Source organism: Falco rusticolus, chromosome 4, assembly GCF_015220075.1.
Source record: "Falco rusticolus isolate bFalRus1 chromosome 4, bFalRus1.pri, whole genome shotgun sequence".
Lineage (NCBI taxonomy): Eukaryota > Metazoa > Chordata > Aves > Falconiformes > Falconidae > Falco > Falco rusticolus.
Window position 1 is genome coordinate 37,749,489 of NC_051190.1, and position 24,730 is coordinate 37,774,218.

The following is a 24,730-nucleotide window of genomic DNA, read 5'->3' on the forward strand; positions in this document are numbered from 1 at the left end:
AGGTCCCCGGGGCAGCAAAGGGTCCCCGCGGGGTGGCTCTGGGCACCCTCCACCCTGCGATGTGGGGGGGCCAAGGGCAGGGATGCTGCAGGCTGGGCCCCGTGCCTGGGGGCAGAAACCCTCCTGGGGAGGCCAAAGGGGAGCTTGGACCTCGTAGGGCTGCTGGGGTACCAGGGGTCCCCAGTCTCTTCCCACAGCTGCCTGCAGAGCTCCCCCCCCAGCCCAGACCCCAAAGGAGCCTCACCTCACCCCCCGGTCAGCTGCGGGGCTGTGTGTGCTGGGACAGCCACAGCCCTTTCCCGCAGGACCCAGGTGCCCAAGGGGCTCCATCCCCTCCCAGTGCCCCCAAGCCCCCAGACCCCCAGGCCGGTGCCCCTGAGGGCAGGCACGAGCCCTTGGAGAGGCCGGGGGAGCTCAGGGAGGCTCAGGGCAGGGGGGATGGCACGCCACAGGACAAGGGTCCCCACAGCAAGGCAGGATTTCCCAGGGCAAGGAGGGGTCCGCTTGTCAAGATGGGAGTCCCCATGGCAAGGTCAGGATCCCTATGGCAAGGTGGAGGTCCCCGTGGCAAAGTGGAGGTCCCCATGGCAAGGTGGGGATCCCCATGGCATGGTCAGGATCCCCATAGCATGGTGGGGGTCCACACTCATGGGAAGAGGTCCCCATGGCAGGATAAGCCTCCCAGCAGCTGGATGGGGGTCCCCACAGTGAGATGAGGGTCCCCACAGCAAGCTAATGGTCCCCACAGCAGTGTGATCATCCCCACGGCCCCACAGAAACCTGAGAGTCCCCACAGCTGGGCCTTGCCCTCACCCACCCTCACCCCCATGTGGCCTGGAGTGGGGGGAGCCATGGGGGGTGTCAGATCCTTGGCAGGGGTGGCCCGGGGGATCTGAGCCCTACACAGGCCATTGGTATGGCTCAGAGAGGCCAGAGGTCAGCACAAAGGGAGCTGAGCCCTGGGGGTCCCTGGGGGCTGTGCCGGGGTGATGACCCCAGGCTGGCCAGGCCACCCCGCTCCCCTCGGTAGCCCCTTCCCTGCGCCGCCGCAGCAAGGCTCCCGCGCGTGCATCCTGCGGGGCGGCGAATGGAGCTGCCTATTGATTCGCAGCCCGGGCTAAAAATAACTTTCAACTCTTCATCCCGAGCTGTGAAAAATCCCCCATTGCTAGGCGACGGGTTACCGGGAGACAGCCGGTGCTAGGCGACGGCGGTTGCCGCGGCGACAGCACCCGGCGCACTGCGGTCCAGCTTGGGCACCCGTGGTCCGGCTGGACCAGTGATGCTCGACCCAGGGTCCCGTCACCACGGGGAGATGCTGGGTGTGGGGGTGCAACCCTTCAGCACCCCCATGGCAGTGGGGATGGGAGGGCAGTGGAGGCCAATGGGGTGCTGGCAGTTTGCATAAAGATGAGTTGTGGAGGAGCAGTGTTGCTTCGCTCTTGTTTTTGTTTTCTGCCCTGGCTGGAGCACTGCCCTGGCCGGAGCATGGGGACACCAGCCACCACCCTCCTGGCACTTGGGAGGCACAGGCCCTGTGGACCAGGGAGGCTCAGGGACCCTGGCCTGCCGCAGCACAGGCTGATGAGCCAGGGTTGCCCGTGGCTGCAGGGTGAGCTGGGGCAGCTGGGCACCCCACACCAGGCACCCCAGGGTGTGAGTACCCCCCGGGACTGGTGGCATGAGGGGTCCATCCCAGCTGTGTCCCCTCAGCTGGGGACATGTGCACAGAGACTCCCCCTGCCCAGGGACTCCTCCAGCAGTTGTGACCCTTCTTGGCATGAAAATGTTCCCAGGACAGAGGACCACCTCCACATGGCCTGGAGCTGGCAGGAGTTAGTGACAATGGGGCTGTGCCAGGACCAAGGGGACAACCAGGACCATTTGGAGCCCAACTACCTCCCTGTGCCTGCCAGTCCTGCTGGCACTGGGCTCACTCTGGGATCAGAGCGTGTCCCCTGAGAGATGGACCATCACACACTGCTCCCAGGCTGGTGCTGGGTGACACCTGCCCTGGGACACTCACCCCCATGGAGACAAGGCATCATGTAGGGACAGGGCATTGCTGGGGGGCCAAGGGATCACTGGGAGAAGGACCTCCAGTTCCTCAGGCAATGGGGCAAAGACGTGTCACCTGGATGAGGCCACTGACCCGCATGTCCCCGCAGTCACCTGCCCCTCCGGCACCTTTTCCTGCATTTGTCACCTGCTGGGCAGGGTGAGATGGATAAGGGTGTGAGTGTGAGTGTGAGTGCGAGTGCGTGTGTGCGTGCACAGTCTCCTCCCCCAAACCCCCTCCCGGCCGCCAGTGCGAAACCCGACCTGCCTTATAAATAATGGAGGCAGGAGCCAGGCGGCCGGATCCAGGCAGCTCCATCAGCCTCCCCAGGGCCCAGCGGGGCAGCCGGCCGAGCTGCTCCCACTGCTCGCATGGGGCTGCGCCCGGGGACGGCAGAGGGGGCGGGCTTCAATGTGGCAGCTAACCAGTTCCCTCCAGTTTGGGGAGCCGTGGTGAAGCTGGGCCCCGGACTGAGGGTGCTGGGTGGGTGCTGAACAGGGGTGATGGGAAATGGGGGGGCAGCAAAAGGGCATCCCCCAGCTGCAAGTCCCGCTGCCAGCCGTGGCCTGGGTAGGTGAACCCCCCCCAGCACCCGGGTGCAGCAGCCTTCCCTGGGTGCCCGCAGCACCCCGGGGGGCTGGAGGGGATCAACTGTCCCTGCTGCACCCCAGAGGCTGCAGCCGGGCCTGGGCTGGCTGCCGGGGCGAGAGGGGTCTGCACCAGGATCTCCAGCCTGCCAGCACCTTGGTGGGGAGAGAGCCAGAGCAAGCATCTGTCTGTCCATCCAGCCTTCCATCCACCCCTCCTTCCCTCCATCCATCCTTCCCTCCATTCTTCCCTCCATCCCTGCCTCCATCCCCCATCCTTCCACCCCTGCTTTCACCCACCCACCCACCCCTCTCTCCCCCAGCCTGCACACCCAGCTGCCAGCCCAGCCCTGCCCGCCCACCCCCCCCACCCCCCACCCCCGCCATCTCCCCCTCCAGGTCCGTATCCTGCACCCTCACCTCGAGCTCCCGGGACCGGTGGCGATGCCATCCCGCCACCCTCCATTACCGCTACCGGCAGCCCTGTCTCTTTAACAGCCTCCGCTGCTGACACGCGTGTGCGTGTGTGCAAACGCGCGTGTGCGTGTGCGAGCAGCTCCCAGCTCCCCGGGCTGGCTGGCAGGAGGGACCCCCCTTCTCCATCCCCCCCCGGATCCGGATCCGGCCCCATTCACCCCCCCCACCTCCCCGCTTATTTTTCCTGTTGTTTAGCGGGGTTGGGGCGGGGGCCGGGCAGGATCCGACCCCTTTTCCAACGGAGGATTTTTTGGGGGTTTTCTCCCGGTTTTCTTCCCGGTGTTTTTTTCCCTGCAACCAAGAGAGGACGGGGACAAGGCATGGCATGAGCTTCGGAAGACGGTGCTGGAGGTAAGAGCCGCTCGGGAAAAAACCCTTTACAACACAAAGCCGGTGCCCGTTGTACCGGTGCCCATTGCACCGGCACCGGAGCTGCAACCACCTCCCGCCGCATCCCGCATCATGGAGCCGCGTTATATAACGACAGCGGAGCCGGCTCGGCCCCGGGGCTCCCGGTCCGGTTGCGGCCCCCGCCGCCCCCCCCCCCCCCCCCCCCCCCCCCCCGCCTCGGCCTCCTGGTAGCTTAACCGAGGATGGTGGTCGGTGTGAACCCCGCCGTGATGCTGCCCCCCGCCTGCCTTCTTTCGGGGGGGATGTTGGGGGGGGTAAGGTGCTGCCCCCCCCCCCACATAGCCGGGCATCACTGGGTGGGTAACGGCAAGGAGGAGGAGGGGGCGGGTGGGTACCGCGGGATGAAGGGATGCTTTGGGATGGGGATATAGGCAGACATCGCTGTGGGGACAGGGTCACCCAGGTGTGGGGTTGCTGCTTGGCCCCCCAGTCCCACGCTGCCAGCCTCCAAACTGCCTCTTGTCCTCCCTGATGGCAACATGGGACCATTGGCACCCCCAACACCCCAGCACCTCAGTGGGACTTCCCTTGCATGCAGGGTGCAGAGGACAGGGGCAGGGGGGACAGGGGCAGCCAGCCCCCCATCCTGGGGCCCTTGGGATGGAGGAAGGGGAAGGCCCTGGCTGGGATGGGGCCAAGGGGGCTGAGAGCCACAGCAGGGTCCTGCAGAGCCCAGCATGGGGCCAGGGAGCCTCCAGCATCCCAGAAGGGGGGGCACCAGGCTGGGGGCACAAGGCTGGGGGCACCAGGTTGTTTTGGTGGGACAGGGGATGGGCAGAGGGGTCCATGTGGGAGGTCGGCTGGGGCCAAGGGCTGAGTGAGCAGGCTGAGCCCCATGGAAGGGCTGGGGCAGGTGGGACCAGGCATGGATGGGGGAAACTGAGGCATGGGGTTGTGGCAGCAACCAGGCAGAGACTCCCATGACCTCAGCCGGGTGGAGGTCCAGTCATGCCATGGAGCTGGCGCGTGGCTCTGGCTCTCAGACATCCGCCGGCAGTGGTGGGATGTGGCAGTGCTTGGGCAGTGAAGGCTGGAGTGTGACAGTCCCTGCAGTAGGGGTGCACCTGGAAGAGGTCCTGCTCCATGAACACCCTCTGCCCAAGGTACAGGGGGTCTCAGGTCCTCTCTGCAGCACCCAGGGGGGTCCTGGCATGCAGCAGGGTGGGAGCAGCGGGCGCAGAGCATGCTGTGCTGTACTGGCATCTGCCCTGCTCTGAAAGCTGGGTGCTGATTTCACTCTGGCTACCAGGAAGAGGGAGGGAGGTGGCTTTGGAGTGGGGAGGACTCACTCAAGCATCCATTTTTAATGAGCTAGATATCTATTTTTCCCCGAGCTGGCTTCCCCCACATCGATCCCTTTGCCATCCGCCGGGCCTGCTCTCCTCCCTGTGCCAGTGGCTCCACAGCAGTGAGGAGCAGTGGGACAAGCATCCCAGCACTGGCAACCTCCCACCTTCCCAAATCCTGCTCCTGGGTATGCAGGGACACTTGCTTGGGCTGGGGCGGCACATGCAGGAAGGTGGGAAGGGGAAAAGGGTCCCCTTGTCTCCTCCGGTGGGGTCACCTCCATGTTGACCATCCCATGGGGATGTGGCCATGCTCCAGCCAGGAGAAGGGTGGCTGGAGTGGGAGCACTTTGAGTTTGGGAGCTGAATCCTGCCTTCACACTCTGCAGATTTAAGCTGTGCATGGCTCAGACCGGCAGCTCTACGGCAAAGCTGCGTCGCCCTGCCTGTACCTCAGTTTTCCCATCTCCAAGCCATGGCCCATTGCTCCCCTTTAGTGCCTGGGCAGACAGAGCAGCACCCAGAGAGGGGAAAGGGGACCCAGGAGGTGAGTGGGTGCCGATGGTATGGGAGGGAGCAGGATGGGGTGCGCAGGCGAGCGGGGCTCCTTCAGCAGCACGCCACCCCCGCTCAACCTAAGCCCACCTGCCTCAGGGATTGGTGACATTTGCCAGGTGCTACAGGGCCAGCAGCACAGAGGAGAGGGCTGGGGCTGAAGGAGAGAGTGTTTGGGGAGGGGTAAGGTCAGCAGAAGCTGTTTCTCCAGTGTTTCTACCTGCTGGAGCTGTGTGTGACCTGTGCCCAGCTCCTGGCTGGTGAAAGTGGGCGGCTGGGGGGCTGCAGTGGGAGCAGGATCAGGCCAGTACCTTTGCTTCCAGGATAAATCTAATGGCTTTTTGGAGCCTGTGTCGGCATTTAGCATCCACAACCCTCTGCAGCGAGGAGTCTCATGGCTGAATGTTGCCCACCTGCCCCAGTGTCCCATGAGCCTGGTGCTGATGGTCTCAGTGCTGGGCAGGTGTTCTCACACCTCGCCCCAACCCTGGCTCCTGACCAGACCCCTGAGCCCAGGGGTGAAGGGGCATTGCTGCGTGCGTGGCTGTTGACATGTCTTGAGGGACGAAGGTGTTTGAAGAAGAGGCTTCTTCAGAGGTACCCGAGGAGCACATCCATGTCCTGGGGTCATGGGGCTTGGGGGCAGCCATGGGCCACAGTCCCCTGGCTCCTCTGTCCTCATGGTATCTTGCATTTTTGTTCACCCTTTTGTGGGCCCAAGAGTGGGCAAAAGGGCTGTAACATGCTGGGTGCTGTCTGGGCTTGCAGCAAGGGGACACCAGGCCAGGCAGGAGCTGGCATAAGAGGAGCTGTTCCCTCTTCCCCTCACCTTGGTCGAGGAGAGCAGGGCAAAGCTTAACCGAAGCATAACTGTCCTCCCACAGTGATGAGAGCTGGGACCTCCAGAGGAGGCTGGAGGAGACGGGCCCAGGGCAGCACGTTGAGGTCCAGTTCTGCTCTGGTCTGTGCATCCCATGCTTCTCTTGGGTGGGGGGTTTCCTCCCAAGGGGATGTGGGGCTGACTGGAACATGGAGGGAGGTCGGGGCTTGATGTCTTTGGGAGATTTGTGTCTTAGCAGAGAAGACAAATGCTGCTGCAGGAAGGGCTTGCGGCAGCTGGAGGGGCCCCTGCTGCCTGTTGCAAGGAAATTTTGCTTGACCAGGCCCAGGGGGCTTGAGCTCTGCCTCATCCTCCCTACAGCTTCACCGTGCTGAGGGCTGAGGAGGGCAGGAGCTGCCTCTCCCAGTGCTCCTGGACATGAGCTGTTCTCTCAGCTAAGCAGAAAGTGGTGGGGATCTGAGCAGGTGGGGCTTTGGCACCTCAGCTGCGTTTCCCTGTCTCCCTGCGCATAAGGCTGTCCTGCAGAGCCCAGCCCCAGGTCTTGCTACTTGGAAGGGCTGTGGGACCTGGGGAAGAGCAGGACTGGAGAGTCCCTATTGTCGTGGCTCTGCTGCCTGACCCTGAGGAGCCTGAGACCCAGCCAGCCTGGCACTGAGAGTGGCAGCCAGCAGGGGTGGGACGCAAATCAGTTGTTTTCCCAGCCCCTTCTGAGCCTCTTTGTCCACTCCAAGGTGGGATGAGCTCCTTGGCATCGTTGGGAGTCAACAAGGGAGCAGAAAAGCTGTTCTCAGCCCTCCAGTTTCCCAAGGAGCTCTCAGGGTAATCTCAGTAAGGAGTTTCCCAGCTCCCATCACACAAAGGGCAGGTCTCGTGGGCCAGGCGGAGCGGTGATGCCCGTCCTCACCACAGGTTCCTGGCTTGCACAGCGAGGGAATAGGTAGCAGTGAGCGTGGAGCTGTGCTCTGATCCTCTCTCCCAGCTGACTTGTGTGAGTGCTGAGCCCAGGAGCACAGATCCGCCTGTGCGCGCACACACACACACACACACGCACACACAGAGGTACAGCTTCTTCCTACCCAAACACACCTGCTACTCCTCCATCTCCAGGAGATTTTGTGGCTCCTGCAGGGCCTTCTGTGGCTCCTTGGCATTGCTGGGGTGATCCAAGCCCTCCAAGAGGACCCAGCCTTAGGGGCTGGTGTTTGTGCACTCACTGCTTACAACACTGGCCTGTTGTAAGTCTGACCTGATGGGATCAGAGCAGGAGGCAGCTTGCACACCACTAAGCACTGCCAGGGAAGGCAATCTTTGTAGTGGGATGTCTTTATTACTACCATGTGCTTTGGTCGACAGGTTCAGCCCCTCAGAACAAGAGCCTGCCTGGTATTGCAGCTGGTTGGGGATGTTTTATAGACCTGAGGGAGTCCAGGGAGCTGCTCCCCTCAGGAGTGCTGGACAAAAGCCTTGGCTGTGTGTTCTGCCACAGCACTATGTCTCGGGTGTGTTTTCTCCGCCTGTAGAGCAACTTGATTTGCTGCATTAGTAAAAATAGATGGGCTAATGAATTCAGCTGATGCAACCCTCTGTGTGTGTGTGCGCGTGCATGCGCTTATCTCTGTTTGTGTGTGTATGTATGCGTGTATACATGCAGCTGAATACCAAGGCTTGTGTAAGGTGCATCCACCAGCTCCTGGGGCTCTGATGAGGTGGTTGTGTGTGTTTATGTGTGTCTGTGTGCATATATAGATCTGTGTGTGTGTGTGTGTGTGTGTGCAGGAAGCCATGAGCGATGGCTGCTTGCTTGCTGTCACAGAAGCAGTGGCTCTACAGAAATAATTTTGCAGGAGCCTTGGATTCTGGCAGGGCAAGGACAGGGCTTCATGACAGGCTGGAAGGGCAGGAGGGGGGACTTGCAAGGACCTGGTGGGGCAATATCAGGATCTCACAGGGACCTGGCGGGGCAACAGCAGATCCTCACAGGGACCTGGCAGGGCAATAGTAGGATCTCACAGGGACTTGGCAAGGCAGTAGTAGGATCTTATAGCAACCTGGCAGGGCAATAGTAGGATCTCACAGGGACCTGGCAGGGCAGTAGAAGATCCTCACAGGGACCTGGTGGTACAGTAGAAGGCTCTGGACCTGGCGGGGCAACAGTGGATCCTCACGGGGGGCTGCTGAGGAGGGGGGTCCCGCAGGGACCTTGTAGGGTGACGCGGCCCCGAGGAGCGCGCGGGGCGGGGCCGCTGTCCGCGGTGCTGAACGGGGCCGCTGTCCGCGGTGCTGAACGGGGCCGCTGTCCGCGGTGCTGAACGGCCCTACTCGGCCACCTGGGCCGGCGGCCCGGTGAGTCCCATGGCTGGCCAGTCCCGGGCTTCCAGTGGCCCCCGAGCCCGGCTGACCCAGAGCCCTCGGTAGGCTGCAAGCCCGGCTGGTCCAGAGCTCGCCCTCGAGCCTGGCCACAGCAGGATGACTGTCTGATCCGGCAGGTCTCCACAGCCTGGGATCTCCCAGTGAACACCTGTACAGGGGTGGCACTAACAGGGTGACTGATCATCCTTCCCATCTCTTGAGGCCCTCATCCCTCTTCACTACCACATGCAGATGGTAAACTCTCCAACAGCTTCGGCAAACTCTATCTTCCTGGCAGCTTTCAACCTATTCTTCCCAGCATCTTCATCATCTGTGTAATGTTTGTAGTGATAGGCTCTTAGACCCCCTTCTTTCTTCTCTCTTCCTGCGTCAAATCCGCCCCCCCCCACTGCATCATCGCCCATTGTGGATGACAAAACCCTCATGAATGGAGTGACTTCTGTGGCAATGACATTTCCTGTGAAATGTGCACCCTGGAGCGAATTTAGGAGACTAAAAGACTTTGCCCTTTGCTTTTGTCAGGTTTCCTCCCACTGTGGATTGGGAGCTGGCACTCCACTGCTGGCAGATGCTTCATCCGCGAGCTGTGGCCTGCGAGAGCAGAGAGGGGTGTTATGGGGGGGTTGCAAAGCTGGGCTCTTCCTGTGAGATCCCAGAGTAAGAATGGTTGTACCAAGTGCTCAGCTCTCCTGCTGATGTTGTGTGGTTGACCCAGTCATGCAATCTGTGAACAATCAGATGATGGGGAGAGGAGGAAAGGCCAGATCTCTGCTCTCCTGCTGTTTTTGGGGTGACCAAAAAGCTGCTCGTGGAGCTGCTGGAACACCAGAGGAGCTCTCTGACACTTCCAAGGCAGATGGCTTCGCGTTTCCCTGTCCCTCCACTGTCTCAGTGGGTTGGAAGGAGGGCCTGAGGTGTGGGCTGAGCATCCCAGCATACAGCAGCTCTGATCTCTGCAGGATGTGGCACTTCTACTTCGTACATCAGAGCAAAGTGGCCTCAGCCTCGGGGTGCAGAAACCTGGGGGGCTGCTTGGCTGCAGGCAGGAGCTTTCCTGCAGCAGGGAAGGGCAGATCCCAGTGCTGCCCCATGGTGACAGAGATGGAGGAGAGAGCAGCTATTGGACCCAACTCCCTCCCCAGTCTGTGCCCCCAGATCACCTTCTCCAGGCTGGAGTCCTCTCCCCAAGCACAGTCATACTCCTTTTGGGGTGGTAGGAACCCCCAGATCCTTGCCTGCCCATTTCCCTGGAAAGATGTGATCATGTACAGCCAGACTGCCTGCCCGCCCCCCCCCCCCCGCTGCTGCCTGGAGACTGCCCGTGCCCAGAAGGCCTGAATCTCTGGCTGTCTTTCTATTTGAAGTGACTTCCTAGCTCATTCATGGTTCAGGATTTCTGTGAGCCAGACAGGCAGCCTCAGTGCCTGGGGCAGGGGGATTCTGGCTCAGCTTTCCAAGGCAGGACTGGGAAAGCTGCTGAATCCACTCAGCCCCCCCTGAGCTCGGCCTCGGGGACCAGCCGAGGTCTGAGCTGGTGGTAACTGTTGCCAACACCTCCTGCTGGCTGCATTTCAGTCCGGCGAGCTGTCAGCATCTGTTTCCTCCCGTGACTGTCCCCTTGGGCTCCCGAGGCCCCGGGCTGCCCCTCTGCCACCACCTGCCCTCTCCCTGGGGGACAACCAGTGTGCCGAATGGCTCTGGCTGGGGGCTCTGTGCTGGAGCGACAGCCTTTCTGTGCCGCCTGGTAATTAGCTGTTTGGATTGGTGCTGTATGGCTGTGTTAGACACCCTGATGCATATTCTGTTTGCTTCCCTAATTGCTGCCAAGCACCGAGCCGCTGGTTTAAGTTTCTGCCTTCTTTCCCCTCATCTTCTCCTGCTCTTGAGTGAATTTAACACATGTCCAAGCATCGGAGGCCCAGCTCCTCTGTCGGGCAGCATGAGCGGAGGCAGCAGAGGCTGCATCCGAGCAGGGAGTGGCGCCAGACTGTCTGCACAGGGCCGGGCTCATCCCCAGAGGCTGGGCTGTCTGTCGTGGTGCTGCTGCCACGGGGCCAGGCTGTCTGCAGGCACCTCTGGCCACTGCTGCTCACACCACAGGAGAGGCTTCAGCATCTCCCGCTAGCCCCACCCTGTGGCTCTGCTGTGCTGGGGAGGGTGTCCCCAGGAGATGCCACACGCCATGCATCCCATGGGGTTTTCTAGATTTGCCACCGGCAGCTGTTTGCACTCCTGGGCTCTTCCACAGCACATTTTGGGTGGCCACTCCTCTCTCTGGCTGCTCCAGGAGGGCTGGATGAGGTCGGGGATGCTGTGAGGGTGAAAGTGATGGGCTGGGGGCAATGAGGGATCTAGGCTGCTCCACACTTGGCAGGCATTCCCCCCAGACTGCAAGGAGCGTCCTTAGAGCCCACAGACCTGGGCCATGAGCATCACCAGCCAGAATGCTCCTCCCCTGGTGCTCCTCCCTCAGGGCCTGGCCATCTCCATCCCAAATCAAGCAGTTAAAGTAATTCCCTCATATTTATCTTGGGTCTGGGGGGAGCTGGCAATGGAGAGGGTCCTCAGGTCCCATCAGCCACCACCAGATGGACATGCCAGCCATTTCTTGGGGCTCGGGGACCAAGTCTCTGTCCCCTGGTCCCTGCGCTGGAAGCTGCTTTCCAAGGCTCCTTGCTGTGTCCCCGGGGGCTGCCAGGAGCCCAACACCCTCCAGCCTCAGACCCGGTTCTTTGGCAGGGTTTGGCATGGCCTTGGCAAACAGGGTGCAGGCAGAACAGGCAGTGCCCTGGCAGGGCCCAGTGCCAGGCACTGGCTAGGGTGAGGGGGGGGGAGCTGAGCCCCCATCAATTATTCACTTCCATATTTATAGAGGGAAATGTAATGAATAATGGATGGTGGGGTGCGGCGGGGCTGTTGGGAAGCCAGCCTTGCTGCCACTGCAATATTTATTGGCCTGGTTTGCTGGGGTGCTGCCCGGCTGCCGCGAGGCTCAGCAAGGCTCAGCCAGGCTCCCAGCTGACATGGGCTCACCGCCGAGCACCTGGCTGGCTCTGCTCCGCCGCTGCCACCTCCTCTCCCCTCCACTAAAATGATCAGAGTGGAGCACCTCTCCTGCAAGGAAGCTGGGAGAGCTGGGGCTGTTCAGCTCGGAGAAGGCTCCAGTGAGACCTTACAGCAGCCTGCCAGTGCCTAGACTTGTTAGTAGGGTCCACAGCAACAAGGACAGGGGACAATGGTTTTAAGCTAAAAGAAGATCGATTCCAACTAGATAAAATGAAGAAACATTTTAGGCAGAGGGTGGTGAGACACTGGCACAGGCTGCCCAGGGAGGTGGTGGATGCCCCGTCCCTGGACACATTCAGGGTCAGGCTGGACGGGGCTCTGGGCAGCCTGATCCAGTGGAAGGTGTCCCTGCTCCTGCAGGGGGGCTGGATGAGATGGCCTTTGATGGTCCCTTCCAACCCAACCCTTCTGTGATGCTGTGATCCTGCTCCATCTCCCGTTGGTGGCTGGATCCTGGGCTCAGAGAGGGATGTGAACATCTGGGGACAAATCTCCATCCATCCCCCATCACCAGGGACACCAGGGCCGTGCAGCTCCTTGGAGGACCCTGCTCTGTGCCCTGGGCATGTCCTCTCTGTGGCTGTGCCCAGCAGCCCTGCACCACCCCATCCCCTGTGCCACACTGCTCCCTGCACAGGGACCCCCAGAGTCTCCCTCCCTGCTGGTGCCATGACACCCCCCAGCCCTGCCCACCCTCCCTGCTCACTCTCCCTGCTGGACCAGCAGCCCCTCAGCCTGCACCCCTGTGTTGCAGAGAGACCTGTGGAAGATGTCGAACCCGAGAAACGGCGACACCAAGCCCCCATGTTTGCCCCGCAATGGACTGGTGAAGATCCCCACACAACCCAACGGCCTCGGCTCTGCCAGCATCACCAAAGGCACCCCTGCCGTGAAAAACCGCCTGTGCCAGCCTTCCTCCGTGCCTGCCATCCTCAGCCCGGCCTTAGCCCACCGCAGCGACCTGCCCATCCCCAGCCTGGCCTCCCCACTCTCCTTGGCCGCTCTGGCCAGCGTCTCCTCCCCTCCCAGTGCTTCCTTGGTGGGACTGAACACGAGCGAAGGCTCGGAGCAGCCCTCACCAGAACGGCTGCCCGGCTCACCCTCGGAAAGGCAGCTGGCAGTGGACGAGAAGATCCTCAACCGCTTGTTCTGGTACTTTTCGGCTTGCGAGAAGTGTGTGCTGGCACAGGTGTGCAAGGCATGGCGGCGGGTGCTCTACCAACCCAAGTTCTGGGTGGGCTTGACGCCCGTCCTGCACACCAAAGAGCTCTACAATGTCCTGCCTGGTGGCGAGAAAGAGTTTGTCAGCCTGCAGGGCTTCGCTGTCCGTGGCTTCGACGGCTTCTGCCTCGTGGGTGTCTCTGACCTGGACATTTGTGAGTTCATTGACAACTACCCCCTCTCCAAGAAGGGGGTCAAGTCCATGAGCCTTAAGAGGTCGACCATCACAGATGCAGGGTTAGAGGTAGGTGGCCCCAGTGAGGTGACTGGCGTGACTAAGATGTGGCAATGGCAGCTCCTTCCCAGTGGCCCTGGGGACACACGCACAGGCAGAGCTTTCACCAGCTGCAGGCAAGGAGCAGGCAGGCAGCATGGCCATCCCACGGATGCAGGCAGCATCGGGAGCCCCTGCCTGTGGTCTGGGTGGTGGGGTGGGCTGCAGCCTGCGCTGCCCTCCCAGGCAGGGGGGCAGGATGTTGTCGGGGCAGGGGGTTCACCCCTGCTGCCTGCTGGTGCTGCCGGGAAGGCAAAGCCAGGCAAAGTGGCCATGCCGCTGGGCGGGGGATGTTGTGGTGGGTCACGAGCACTCAGGTGATGGGGACTCCCTGCTTGGTTGGCTGCTACCCAGCAAGGGGGTTCACCTGGGCAGGGGGTTGTGGGTCAGACAGAGATGGGCAACTGCACAGGGCCAGGCAAGGACCCCACCTAGGTCCCCAGCTGCTCCATGGCCATATTTACCTGAGCAGTGCCTGTGCTGGGAGTGGGCATTAATCCTGCCCCCACCAACAGCACCAGGTACAGAACAGGGGCTGTGGCCAGGGGTCCCTACCTGTCCGCTCCCATTCCTCACTGATGCTGGTATGTCCTAGAGCAGTGTGCTGCTGCAGTGCCCGGGGAGTCCCAGAGACATGGCTGGACCCAGGCAAGACTGGGACAGTGAGAAGAGCCCCAGGGGGCTCAGCGTGAGCCAGGGAAGGGGGTGTGGGGCTGTGCAGGGTGGGCAGCAGTGCCCACCGTGCCCTGACCCCTTGCCCCTTGGCAGGTGATGCTGGAGCAGATGCAAGGAGTGGTACGGCTGGAGCTGTCGGGCTGCAACGACTTCACAGAGGCTGGGCTGTGGTCCAGCCTCAATGCCCGCATCACGGCGCTGAGTGTCAGCGACTGCATCAACGTGGCCGACGATGCCATCGCCGCCATCTCGCAGCTTCTGCCCAACCTCACCGAGCTCAACCTGCAAGCCTACCACGTGACAGACACGGCGCTCGCCTACTTCACTGCCAAGCAAGGCTACACCACCCACACCCTCCGCCTCAACTCCTGCTGGGAGATCACCAACCACGGCGTGGTCAACATGGTCCACAGCCTGCCCAACCTGAGTGTCCTCAGCCTCTCGGGCTGCTCCAAGGTGACAGATGATGGCGTGGAGCTGGTGGCTGAGAACCTGCGGAAGCTGCGCAGTCTTGACCTCTCCTGGTGCCCTCGCATCACTGACATGGCACTGGAGTACATTGCCTGTGACCTGCACAAGCTGGAGGAGCTGGTGCTTGACAGGTACAGGGCTATGCCAAGCCGTGCTGTGCCACGCCATGCCATGCTGAGCCATACTGTACCATGTTAAGCCATGCTGAGGCATGCCATGGCATGCTAAGCCATGCTAAGCCATGCCACATCATGCTGAGCCATGCCATGCCATGCCATGCCATACCATGCTGAGCCATGCCGCACCATGCCGCACCATGCCATGCCATGTCATGCCATGCCATGCTGAGCTGCGCTGGAAGCAGTGGGCGCAGCAGGGGGGCAATGGTGTGAGGACACCCATGGGTGCCCTGCTCTTGGCCAGCCCTGACACCCTGTGTCCCCGGCAGGTGCGTGCGGATCACCGACACTGGCCTCAGCTACCTGTCCACCATGTCGTCCCTGCGGAGCCTCTACCTGCGCTGGTGCTGCCAGGTAGGTGGGGGAACACCACCGTGCCCATCCCGGCTGGCATGGCAGGGATGGATGGCGGAGTGGCTGGCATCTCCCTGGGGATGGGCCATGAGCTCAGGGTGGGCACCCCAGGCTGGCCAGAGCTCCCACAACTTGGTGCTGGAAAGTGGGGTGCTTCTGCAAGTTCAGCAGGACTCAGCCTTGGCACTCTCCCCCTGCCCCAGCACCCTTCCCCCGTATCTTGCACCCTGACCCAGCACCCTGCCCAGCACCCTGCCCCTGCACCCAGCATCCTGCTCCAGCATCCTGCACCCTGCTCAGGCTCCCTGCCCAGGCACCCTGCCCCAGCGATGCTGAGCCCCTAGTGCCGCGGTGGCTGGCCCCCATGGAACCCCTCCTTGTCCCTCCCGCTCCCACTCCATTTTCTTTTCCAGGTGCAGGATTTTGGCCTGAAGCACCTCCTGAGCATGGGCAGCCTGCGCCTCCTCTCGCTGGCCGGTGAGACCCCAACCTTGCTCCCCCGGGACTGGGGTGGCTGGGTCCCCATGGGGCTGGGGAGACCAGATGTGGGGACAGGGACAGCTGAGGGGACAAGCAGCATCTCCCAAGCCAGCATGGCATGGCTCCCACATCCCCCTTAGCCGCCTGGGCATCTGCGCCCAGCCCAGCTCCCCATGGATGAGTCCACAGCCAGGCTCTTTGGGTGCTGGGGTTTTTGGGGTGTTGGTGTTTTGGGTGCTGTTTTTTTGGGGTGCTGGTGTCTTGGGGTGACAGTGCACCCTGTCCACTTGCAGGCTGTCCCTTGCTGACCACCACGGGGCTGTCAGGGCTGGTGCAGCTGCAGGAGCTGGAGGAGCTGGAGCTCACCAACTGCCCCGGGGCCACCCCGGAGCTCTTCAAGTACTTCTCCCAGCACCTCCCGTGCTGCATGGTCATCGAGTAGTGCCGGACCTGGCTGCCCCACTCCCATGCCCACCCTGCTGTCACCCCGTCTGACATCGCCCACCCCATTTCTTTCCGTCTGCTGGGGGATGCAAAAGACGCCATCGATTACAACCGACCCCGGACACCCACCACATCGAGGCCCCCAAGGGATGCGGGGCACCGAGGGGAGATGGGGGACGGCGTTACCCCTCACTGGAGCCCCCCTGGGTACCCTGTAAATTCCCCCCACGCTGGCACCATCGCCTATCCTCCTCCTGGTGTCTTGCCAATCCCTTCCGGACAGATGAATGGACATCATGGAAATCCAAAGTGGGAAGGCGATGGCAGTGTGACCCCCCTGGGCTGCATCCTGCTCCCCCCACCCCAGTGCCAAGCAGGCGTGCAGCCCTGCCGCCAAGGATGCTCCTAGGGACCAAAGGATGCTCCCAGGGATAGGCGAGAGGAGGATGCTTATTTTTGGCACCCATGGGTGGTGGCACAGGCTGGATGGGTCCCCTTGCCACCCCCACAGGGGGTCATCAAGCCACCCCCCTGTGCTGCGTGTCCCCCCTGAGCCCCAGCCCTGCCCTTGGGGTGCCCAGCGCTTTCTCCTGGTGAATAGGATGTTTTTCTCTGCCCTCCCGACCGCCGTCCTCGCATGCTCGCTTGCTTCAGTCTCGTGGTACGGCAGGCCCTGGGGTACCCAGGGGGGATGGTGACAAGTGACAGCCTCCATTTGGCCCCTCTATATGGCTTTGTCCTGGCCAGATCCTGCCCCAGGAGCCAGGATATCCTGGCAAGCATCCTCCCTCGCCCTGGGGACCCCGCTGCACCCCTGTTTGCGTGGGGTCGGTGGGGCAATGCCAACGCCGAGGAGCGACCCATCCGGCTGGGGACCGGGGCCAGGTCTGAGCTGCTGCGGGGACACCAGCAGCACAGAGCAAAGGTGTGAGGTGGCACTTAGGACACGCTGCCATCGCTACCACTCTTCCAGCTGGAAAGCCATCGCCCCAACACCAGTGGCAAGCAGGGGGCCCGGGGGAACCCTGGGCCAAGCTGGGCATGGGGCTGAGGTGCCCGCAGGGACCCGGTGCGGGAGGTGACAGGGTGGCTGTCCCCAGGACATGGCCCACTGCCACACCAGCTGCCTGCACCACCCTGGGAGTGGGCACGGATGTGGGCATGGACATAGGCATGGACACGGACATGGACATGGACACGCTTTCGGTTTGTTTTGCCTTTGTACCGGCCGGGAAGGAACTGCTGCACCAACCGCCACCTCCGCTCCCTCCTTTGTCCAAAATGCCACTTTCTGGCCCCAAAATGGTGCTAGGACCTTTGTGGCCCTGGGAGTGGGTTTGGGGTGTGCCAGGAGCCACCGGGACAGGGTGGCACCACCAGGGCATGGAGCACGCTGGCACAGTGGCAGCCAGGGTGGGGGGGTGCCTGGGGGACACGGGGGCCAGGGCCAGGCCAGGCAGTGGCACATGGAGGGTCCCCCACCCCTGCAGATGACAGCAGCAGTTGGGGGGGGGGGGGGGGGGCATCAGCCCTGAGCACCCTCACGGTCCCACGTCACATAGGCAGTCCCAGGGCTGGGGTGTCCCCATGCCCCACACTGCACCCCCCCATGGCCGTGTGCCCCCATAGCCCCAAGGGCACCCCAACAGTCCCCAGGGCACTCCCATACACCCCAGGGCACCCCCGCTCCCCTGCACACCCATCCCCCAGTGGAGCCCTGTACCTCCCTGTACGGCCACCCCCATGTAGCCCTACAACCCAGTGCAGCCCCACGCTCTAGGGCACCCCCAAACTCCCCAAGCAGCCCCACACCTCAGCGCACCCCCATATCCCCCCAGTGCATCCCTGCACCCCCAGTGCACCCCATCTCCCCTGCTGCACCCCCAGCGCTCCCCATTTCCCCACCCCAATGCACCCCATTTCCCCCCAGGCACCCCCACCCCAATGCACCCCAGGTCTCCCCCGACACCCCCATTTCCCGCCCGCCGAGCCGCACCCGCCCGCTGCGCGCCGGGGGCGGGGCCTCACTCGGGGGCGGGGCCTCACCGGAAGGGGGCGGGGCGCCACGGGCGTTTCCGGGGCGGCCGGCGGGGCCTGCTCGGCCCGAGCTGCCGGCTGGGCTGCACTGGCAACGGGTACGGCACCGGCACGGGGGCCGCGCAGGGGGAGGGCCTGGCCGGCAGCGGCGGGGGGCCCTGAGGAGGCCTGAGGAGCGGGAAGGAGGCCCTGAGGGGCCCAGAGGGGCGGGAGGGGGCCCAGAGGAGGCCCTAAGGGGCGGGAGGGGTCTCTGAAGGGCAGGAGAGGGCCCTGGGGAGGCTCTGAGGGGCCCTGAGGAGGGGTCAGCGTGGGGTGTGAGGGAGCTGGGGGCCTGGCGAGGGAAGGGGCACAGGGGCTGGCAGGGGGCAGTGCCGGGGCTGGGCCTGTTTTCGGGGAGATGGCCCGTGGGTGGCCTCAGAGCTCAGACACCTGTGATCCCTAGGCAGCCTTGCTGGCCCCAGTCCCCCCACCCCCCCACCGAGCAGCAGTGTCCTGGCCTGCTCCTGTGCCTGACCGGGGCGGGGGGCGGTGAGTGTGTGTCTGTGTGTGTGCTGGCCCCCATCTGCTGGAGAAGCAGGGTGAGCCCCTGCCTGTGGTGCTTGCAGGGTCTGGGTCGCAGACAGTGCCCCGCGGGGATGACTGCGGCCTCATCTCACCCACCTCTGGCTGGAGGTGCTGCTCGCCTCGCTCTGTGTCACTGTAGCTGAGCTCCTGAAGTGCCCACAGCAGCTGCTCCCATCAGCGAGCATTGCGGGGAGTTGAACTGAGGAGGGAACAAGGAACCCAGAAAAAGTTTTCAAGAGCTCACTGAGCAGAAGTTACAGAAGGCAGCAGGAGAAGCCCAGTGTGCAGCTTTATCTCTCTTCCTGGAGGTAGCAAGCTGGCTACAGCCTCTCACCTCCACAGCCCATTGATGTGGCCACAAAAAGCTGCAGTTGAAGCCACCTGGGCCTGCCAGCAGCTGTGGGAGGTGAGCCTGTCCCTTCCCAGCTCTGGCTGAGGTGGAGCAGGGTGGCTGTGCACGTGTGAATGCAGCAGGTGGGGAAACAAGCCTCCGAGCCTGCTCCTGGAGAGGGGAGTGCGCCCCAAGGTCAGCCATGGAGAAAATGGCCAGGGTCACCACTGCCCTGGGGGGCAATGCCCTCACGGGCCGGACCATGTTCTGTCACCTGGATGCCCCTGCCAATGCCATCAGTGTGTGCCGCGATGCTGCCCAGGTGGTGGTGGCTGGCCGCAACATCTTCAAGATCTACTCCATCGAGGAGGACCAGTTTGTGGAGAAGCTGAACCTCCGTGTTGGCCGCAAACCCTCCTTGAACTTCAGCTGTGCGGACGTGGTGTGGCACCAGATGGACGAGAACCTGCTGGCCACCGCAGCCACCAACGGTGTGGTTGTCACCTGGAACCTGGGGAAGCCGTCCCGCAACAAGCAGGACCAGCTTTTCACCGAGCACAAACGCACTGTCAATAAGGTCTGCTTCCACCCCACTGAGGTCTACATGCTCCTTAGCGGCTCCCAGGATGGCTACATGAAATGTTTCGACCTGCGCAAGAAGGACTCTGTCAGCACCTTTTCTGGTACGAGCACAGGCTGTTGCTTTCCCCCTTACCCTGGTGAGAGACAGAGGTTGGGGGCTTTGCCCTTTCCCCATGCCCAGGAGGAGGGTTTGCTCAGGGCACAATGTCTGGAGCAGGCAGGGAGGGACCCGAGAGGTGTTTTGGTGCAATTTTTTTTTTTTTTTTTTTTTTTTTTTTTACTGCTCAGCAGTGGGCCAGGTCTGCACAGGAGATGGAGGGTGGCTGCATCACTCCCTGCTTCCCCTTCTCTCTGGGCTGGGGACCCCCATGGCTCTTCCAGTGGGGTTTTTAGCTTTGCTGGAGCTCTGTCCCACCAGATCTCAACTTCTGTCCCTGCTCAGGCCAGTCGGAGAGTGTGCGTGATGTCCAGTTCAGCATCCGGGACTACTTCACCTTTGCTGCCACCTTTGAGAACGGGAACGTGCAGCTGTGGGACATCCGCCGGCCGGACCGCTACGAGAGGATGTTCACGGCCCACAATGGGCCCGTGTTCTGCTGCGACTGGCACCCAGAAGACAGGTGTGTGTGGGGTCGGACCCTGCCAGCCACCTGGCCTCAGCAGAGGTGGGGCAGTCTCTAAAAACAGGTTTGGGACGTCTTTGGAGGGGATCAGGGTCTCTGATACCCTGGCCCCTTGTGTCAGGGGCTAGGCTGTTGCTGGAAGATGGGAGCAATTACTGCTTTGAGGGTCTGGGGGGTGTTTTGGTTTTGTTTTTTCCTCTGCTGTCCCTGGCAAGTGGAAACCAGGGGTAGGGGGAACTGGTCTGGCTGGGAGCCCTTCGGATGAGTGTGGCTCTAAAGATGCAGGGCCTTAAGTGGGGGTGGGAAGGAGGGGTGTTGCCCGACCTGGTTATGGAAGAGCAGAGGCGTTAGGGTAGCTGGCTCCCCTTGGCATGGACATGGTCACATCTGTGTTGTCACTGTTTCTGTGCTGGGGTGGAAAAGGAGAGGTGAACGGGCATGGATCCTGGCCCAAGTTGGCTTCTTACAGTCTTTCTCCATCCTCCTACCAGGGGCTGGCTGGCAACAGGCGGCCGGGATAAGATGGTGAAGGTGTGGGACATGAACACCACGCGGGCGAAGGAGATCTATTGCGTGCAGACCATCGCCTCAGTGGCCCGGGTGAAGTGGCGCCCAGAGTGCAAGCACCACATCGCCACCTGCTCCATGATGGTGGATCACAATATCTACGTCTGGGACGTGCGGCGTCCCTTCATCCCCTCTGCCATGTTCGAGGAGCACAAGGATGTCACCACGGGCATTGTGTGGCGTCACCTACACGATCCTTATTTCCTCCTGTCCGGCTCTAAGGACAGTACCCTCTACCAGCACATCTTCAAGGATGCCAGCCAGCCCATCGACCGGGCCAACCCAGAGGGGCTGTGCTACAGCCTCTATGGAGACCTGGCCTTTGCTGCCAAAGAGAGCCTCATCTCCTCCGACTCCAACCGCAAGCCCTACATCGGGGACCGGCGTCACCCCATCTTCTTCAAGCGTAAGCTGGACCCCACGGAGCAGTTCGAATACATCTCCTCCTCCAGCACCCTCAGCGTCTTTGAGACGGACATGGAGAGCGGCAGCATGGACTGGTTTGTGCACACAGCCAAGCAGTATGCGCTGGCCGGCAGGCCTCTGGCCGAGCTCTGTGACCACAATGCCAAGGTGGCCAAGGGCTTGGACCGCAACCAGGTGAGACTTGGACTGGAGACTCTCAGCACAGACCTAGGCTGGTGCTGAGGTTGAAAGGTGCTGTCAGGATGAGGCCTGCCACCTGAGCTGGATGGCAGCTCTTTGGCTGGATGTGGCCTCTGGCTGTCCCCAGAAGGTGCACCTCTGCCTGGCACCAAACCCATAGCACTGTTGCCTACAACAAGCACAGATCATTGCCCAGAGAGCCTGCCCAGCTCTCTAGATCAGTCAATGATGGGAGTTTGCAGTCAGGCATGTGGCTGCATGGAGCCCAGTTTTTAGCCTGATGAGGTCTGACCACAGCTGTCTCACACACAGGTGGCTCAGACGTGGACGATGCTGCGAATCATCTATTCCAGCCTTGGCACTGTGTCATCCGCCAACCTCAACCACAGCATGGGGAAAGGCAGTGCCACTCTCCCGCTCATGAACAGGTAAGAGGTGTCAGAGCCGCAGTGAGCAACATGACACCTGAGCTGGCTCCATGAGTGGGAGAGTGGAGACAGCTCCTCGGCTGGGCTGGAGTCACAGGGTGGGAGCAGGGACAGCTCTCCTCCAGCCTCAGGCCACTGGTTTGCAGGCTGGCATCGTTTGGACACAGCCATTTTCCATGTGGCTGTGAGAAGCGAGTGGCCAGCCTGGCCTTGAGCTGGGCAGCCTTGTATGCTGTGTGCTTCCCTTCTTGAAACAAAGTTTGAAGCCATGGGGGGGTGTGGGGCACATACCGACTTTGCAGTTCTCTTAATGAGTGACTGTAACTGAGGGCTGGGGATGGTGAACCTCTTATCTTGCTGCTGATGTGGAGAGCTTGTCCTCTGCCTTTCAAAGGGAGAGGACAGCCTGGCTCTTCAAGCGGCTTGCTGGCTTGGAGAGCCCTATCTTGGGCTGATGAAGCAGGAAAACTTGTTTTTCCTATTCTCAATGACATATAAAAGTGAGGGGTGAGGACTCCAAATGAGCTGTCAGACCTTGCAGGGCTGGGTTCCCAGGGTGAATAAGAAATCCTCAAGGAACATCAAAGGAAACCCTCTCCTGGACCAAGCTCTGCATCCAGACAGGTTGCTGTCTGTCACTGACTTAAAAACCACAGGCAGCAAGCCGAAGAGCTCGGCTCTGCTTCAACCCCATTCCTTTCCTTTCTCAGTGAAACCTGAGAGCAGTGATACATAACAAACAGCAAGGCACCTTGTAGTGAGGTAGCTCCTGTTTACCTGCCTTTGAGGTGAAGGTAAATATTAAGAGATGGAGTCAAGAGCCTGCACTCAGCTCTGAAGTCCTTTAGGAAGACCTTTGTGGGCACCTTTGCGGTGCATGCACAGAGACACCAAGCTTGGAGAAAGGGCTGTGTTAACAATGGCACTGTAACTTTAAGTTAACAAAGTGGGGACAGCTGATTTCTGTACTCTGAGCAAAATCACCACATCTTGTGTTTCACCATTCAAATTGCAGCTGGACACTTATATTCAGGCTGTTTCCTGGCTAGAATGGAAGCTGTGACTATTGGTTTCTTTCTCAGCTTTAACCTGAAGGACATCCCCTCTGGGCTGGGCAGCGAGTCAAGACTGGACCGCAGCAAAGGAGAAAACCGCACAGAAAACATCCTCATGGATTCCTCCTCCACCTTGATCAACAACGAGGGTAATGTTTCTGGGGTGGGCACAGTCCCAGTCCTACAGCTCTTCCCTCCTCAGCTGTAGGTGGCCAGCTGCAGGCTCCAGGTAAAGCACACTGAGCCCCAGGGTGCAGGGCAGTTTACCTCCGTGACCCCTGCAGTGGTGGCTGTGAGTGCCAGGAATGTGACTGCGCTGGGGAGCTGAGCAGTCTGGCTGGGGCAGGATATGGGGGATTCAAATCCAACCTTGTGCCTGAGGTAGGATGAGCTGATTTCTCTCTCCTGGGGCACACAGACAACGAGGAGACGGAGGGCAGCGATGTCCCTGCAGACTACCTGCTGGGAGATGTGGAAGCAGATGAGGATGACTTGTATATGATGGACCATGAGAACCCACACGGTGAGTCCACAGCTGGTGCTGGGAGGTGTTGCCTGTCCCAGACCCGTAGCTGGATTTTCTCCTGGCCTTCCCTACTTGTTCCTGATCTCTCCTCACAGCTGAGGAGCAGGAATACAGCCTTCCCCAGGAAGCCTTTCCCCTGCGCCATGAAATTGTGGACAACCCATCGGCCTTGGACCACCTGCAAGACAAGGCTGACTCCCCTCACGTCAGCGGCAACGAGGCTGAGACAGTGTCGCTGACACCAGTGGAGTCCTTCTCCCTCATCTCCATCTCCCATTCGCTCTATGAGAACCGCCTGCCCACCGACTTCTTCAATCCTATCGTGCGGGACACGCTTCACTTCTATGCTGAGCAGGGAGATGTGCAGACGGCCGTGTCTGTCCTCATCGTACTGGGGGACCGCATCCGCAAGGAGATTGATGAGCAGACCCAGGTGGGCCCCGGGAAGCCCCTTCCTGGCTGTGTAGGAGCTGAACCCTCCCTTCAGGGCTGCTGCAGCAGCCCCATGAGATGCAGTAGGACACCTAGGTGGGACTCAGGGGTGGTGTATCCCAACGTGATGGGAGGGACCCAGCTGTTCTCTGGGCACCTCCCATCTCCAGCCCCTGCCAGGCTGCCTCTAACCCTGGGTGGGCAGCTCCAGGACCCTGGTACCCAGCTGGCTGCCCTACCACTAGTCCTGGCAGGGCCTCGCAGTGGTGTCTGCAGGGCCAGGGTGGGGAAGTGGCCTTGGGCTGTTGATTTGGGGAAGGATACCTCCTCCCCAGCCCCGAAGAGCACTTCCCCTCCTGCAGAGATCTTGCCTTTGGGATGCGGAGCTGGGATCTTGGGGGGCGGAGGGGGTGAGGTGGGGGGGTTGGGGAGTATGTCAAGGCTCAGCTGTCTGTGGCTATCCCCAGGAGCACTGGTACACGTCCTACATTGACCTGCTGCAGCGCTTCCAGCTCTGGAACATCTCCAATGAGGTGATCAAGCTGAGCACATGCCGTGCTATCAACTGCCTCAACCAGGCTTCCACCACCCTGCACATCAACTGCAGCAACTGCAAGCGGCCCATGAGCAACAGGGGCTGGATCTGTGACAGGTGAGTGCAACACTGCAGTCAGCGAGCAGGCAGGGGGGTAGGGGACCACACTCTGGTCACCGAGGGGAGTCCCAAAGGGGCTGCAGGAGCAGGAGGGTGCCATGGTTACCCCTCATTTCCCCCCACCCGAGGGCTCCCCCTGCCCATGCTCACCCTCTTCTTTCTGATGCAGGTGCCGGCAGTGTGCCAGCATGTGTGCTGTCTGTCACCACGTGGTGAAGGGGCTCTTTGTCTGGTGCCAGGGCTGCAGCCACGGTGGCCATCTCCAGCACATCATGAAGTGGCTGGAGACCAGCTCCCACTGCCCTGCTGGCTGTGGCCACCTCTGTGAGTACACCTGAGCCCCTTGCTAGGGGAGGGGGGGGAGAGGTGGGGCAGGCAGCAGTGGGCAGGGCCTCCTGCCTGATTACTGCTCTGCCCCCACCTCCCTCCCTGTATTTATTTTTGTGTAAATAGGGCCCTGCAAGTGACCCCCGCCCCCCATCTGCCTCTTTTGTACTGGATTAAAACAAAACATGAGCTGAACTGGGTCACGCCTCTTCTCTTTGATGAACCTGGCGGCAGCGGCCCACGGGTG

General features: G+C 61.5%; 2 protein-coding genes across 5 annotated transcripts; both read left to right on the forward strand.

The window, feature by feature from the left end:
- The first annotated feature begins 3,323 nt into the window (after positions 1 to 3,323).
- FBXL16 (F-box and leucine rich repeat protein 16) lies at positions 3,324 to 17,178 on the forward strand. 3 transcript variants are annotated; one of them, XM_037385999.1, is made up of 6 exons: positions 3,324 to 3,474; positions 12,407 to 13,117; positions 13,916 to 14,424; positions 14,742 to 14,826; positions 15,240 to 15,303; positions 15,600 to 17,178. In XM_037385999.1, the coding sequence occupies exons 2-6, from the start codon at positions 12,422 to 12,424 to the stop codon at positions 15,746 to 15,748; spliced, it is 1,503 nt and encodes a 500-aa protein (XP_037241896.1). In that variant the 5' UTR covers positions 3,324 to 3,474; positions 12,407 to 12,421; the 3' UTR covers positions 15,749 to 17,178. The 3 variants fall into 3 exon arrangements, with proteins under 3 accessions (XP_037241896.1, XP_037241895.1, XP_037241894.1); XM_037385998.1 differs by lacking the exon at positions 14,742 to 14,826 and having other exon boundaries at positions 3,366 to 3,474; positions 15,600 to 15,712; XM_037385997.1 differs by lacking the exons at positions 15,240 to 15,303; positions 15,600 to 17,178 and adding an exon at positions 15,030 to 15,214 and having other exon boundaries at positions 3,366 to 3,474.
- A 624-nt stretch (positions 17,179 to 17,802) lies between these two features.
- Positions 17,803 to 24,678, forward strand: WDR24 (WD repeat domain 24). 2 transcript variants are annotated; one of them, XM_037385978.1, is made up of 11 exons: positions 17,803 to 17,885; positions 18,393 to 19,365; positions 19,707 to 19,884; positions 20,379 to 21,054; positions 21,373 to 21,488; positions 22,571 to 22,692; positions 22,962 to 23,066; positions 23,165 to 23,502; positions 23,969 to 24,153; positions 24,326 to 24,480; positions 24,610 to 24,678. In XM_037385978.1, exons 2-11 carry the CDS (start codon positions 18,885 to 18,887, stop codon positions 24,621 to 24,623), a joined length of 2,370 nt encoding a protein of 789 aa, XP_037241875.1. In that variant the 5' UTR covers positions 17,803 to 17,885; positions 18,393 to 18,884; the 3' UTR covers positions 24,624 to 24,678. The 2 variants fall into 2 exon arrangements, with proteins under 2 accessions (XP_037241875.1, XP_037241873.1); XM_037385976.1 differs by having other exon boundaries at positions 24,326 to 24,678.
- Positions 24,679 to 24,730: the final 52 nt, after the last annotated feature.

Excerpts from the sequence above, each read along its gene's own strand:
- WDR24 (XM_037385976.1), top strand. The coding sequence starts at position 18,885 with ATGGAGAAAATGGCCAGGGTCACCACTGCCCTGGGGGGCAATGCCCTC. Across the intron at positions 19,366-19,706 it reads CTCTGTCAGCACCTTTTCTG|GCCAGTCGGAGAGTGTGCGT; the intron begins GTACGAGCACAG and ends GTCCCTGCTCAG. Across the intron at positions 21,055-21,372 it reads AGGGCTTGGACCGCAACCAG|GTGGCTCAGACGTGGACGAT; the intron begins GTGAGACTTGGA and ends TCTCACACACAG.
- FBXL16 (XM_037385999.1), top strand. The coding sequence starts at position 12,422 with ATGTCGAACCCGAGAAACGGCGACACCAAGCCCCCATGTTTGCCCCGC. Across the intron at positions 13,118-13,915 it reads TCACAGATGCAGGGTTAGAG|GTGATGCTGGAGCAGATGCA; the intron begins GTAGGTGGCCCC and ends GCCCCTTGGCAG. Across the intron at positions 14,827-15,239 it reads ACCTGCGCTGGTGCTGCCAG|GTGCAGGATTTTGGCCTGAA; the intron begins GTAGGTGGGGGA and ends TTTCTTTTCCAG.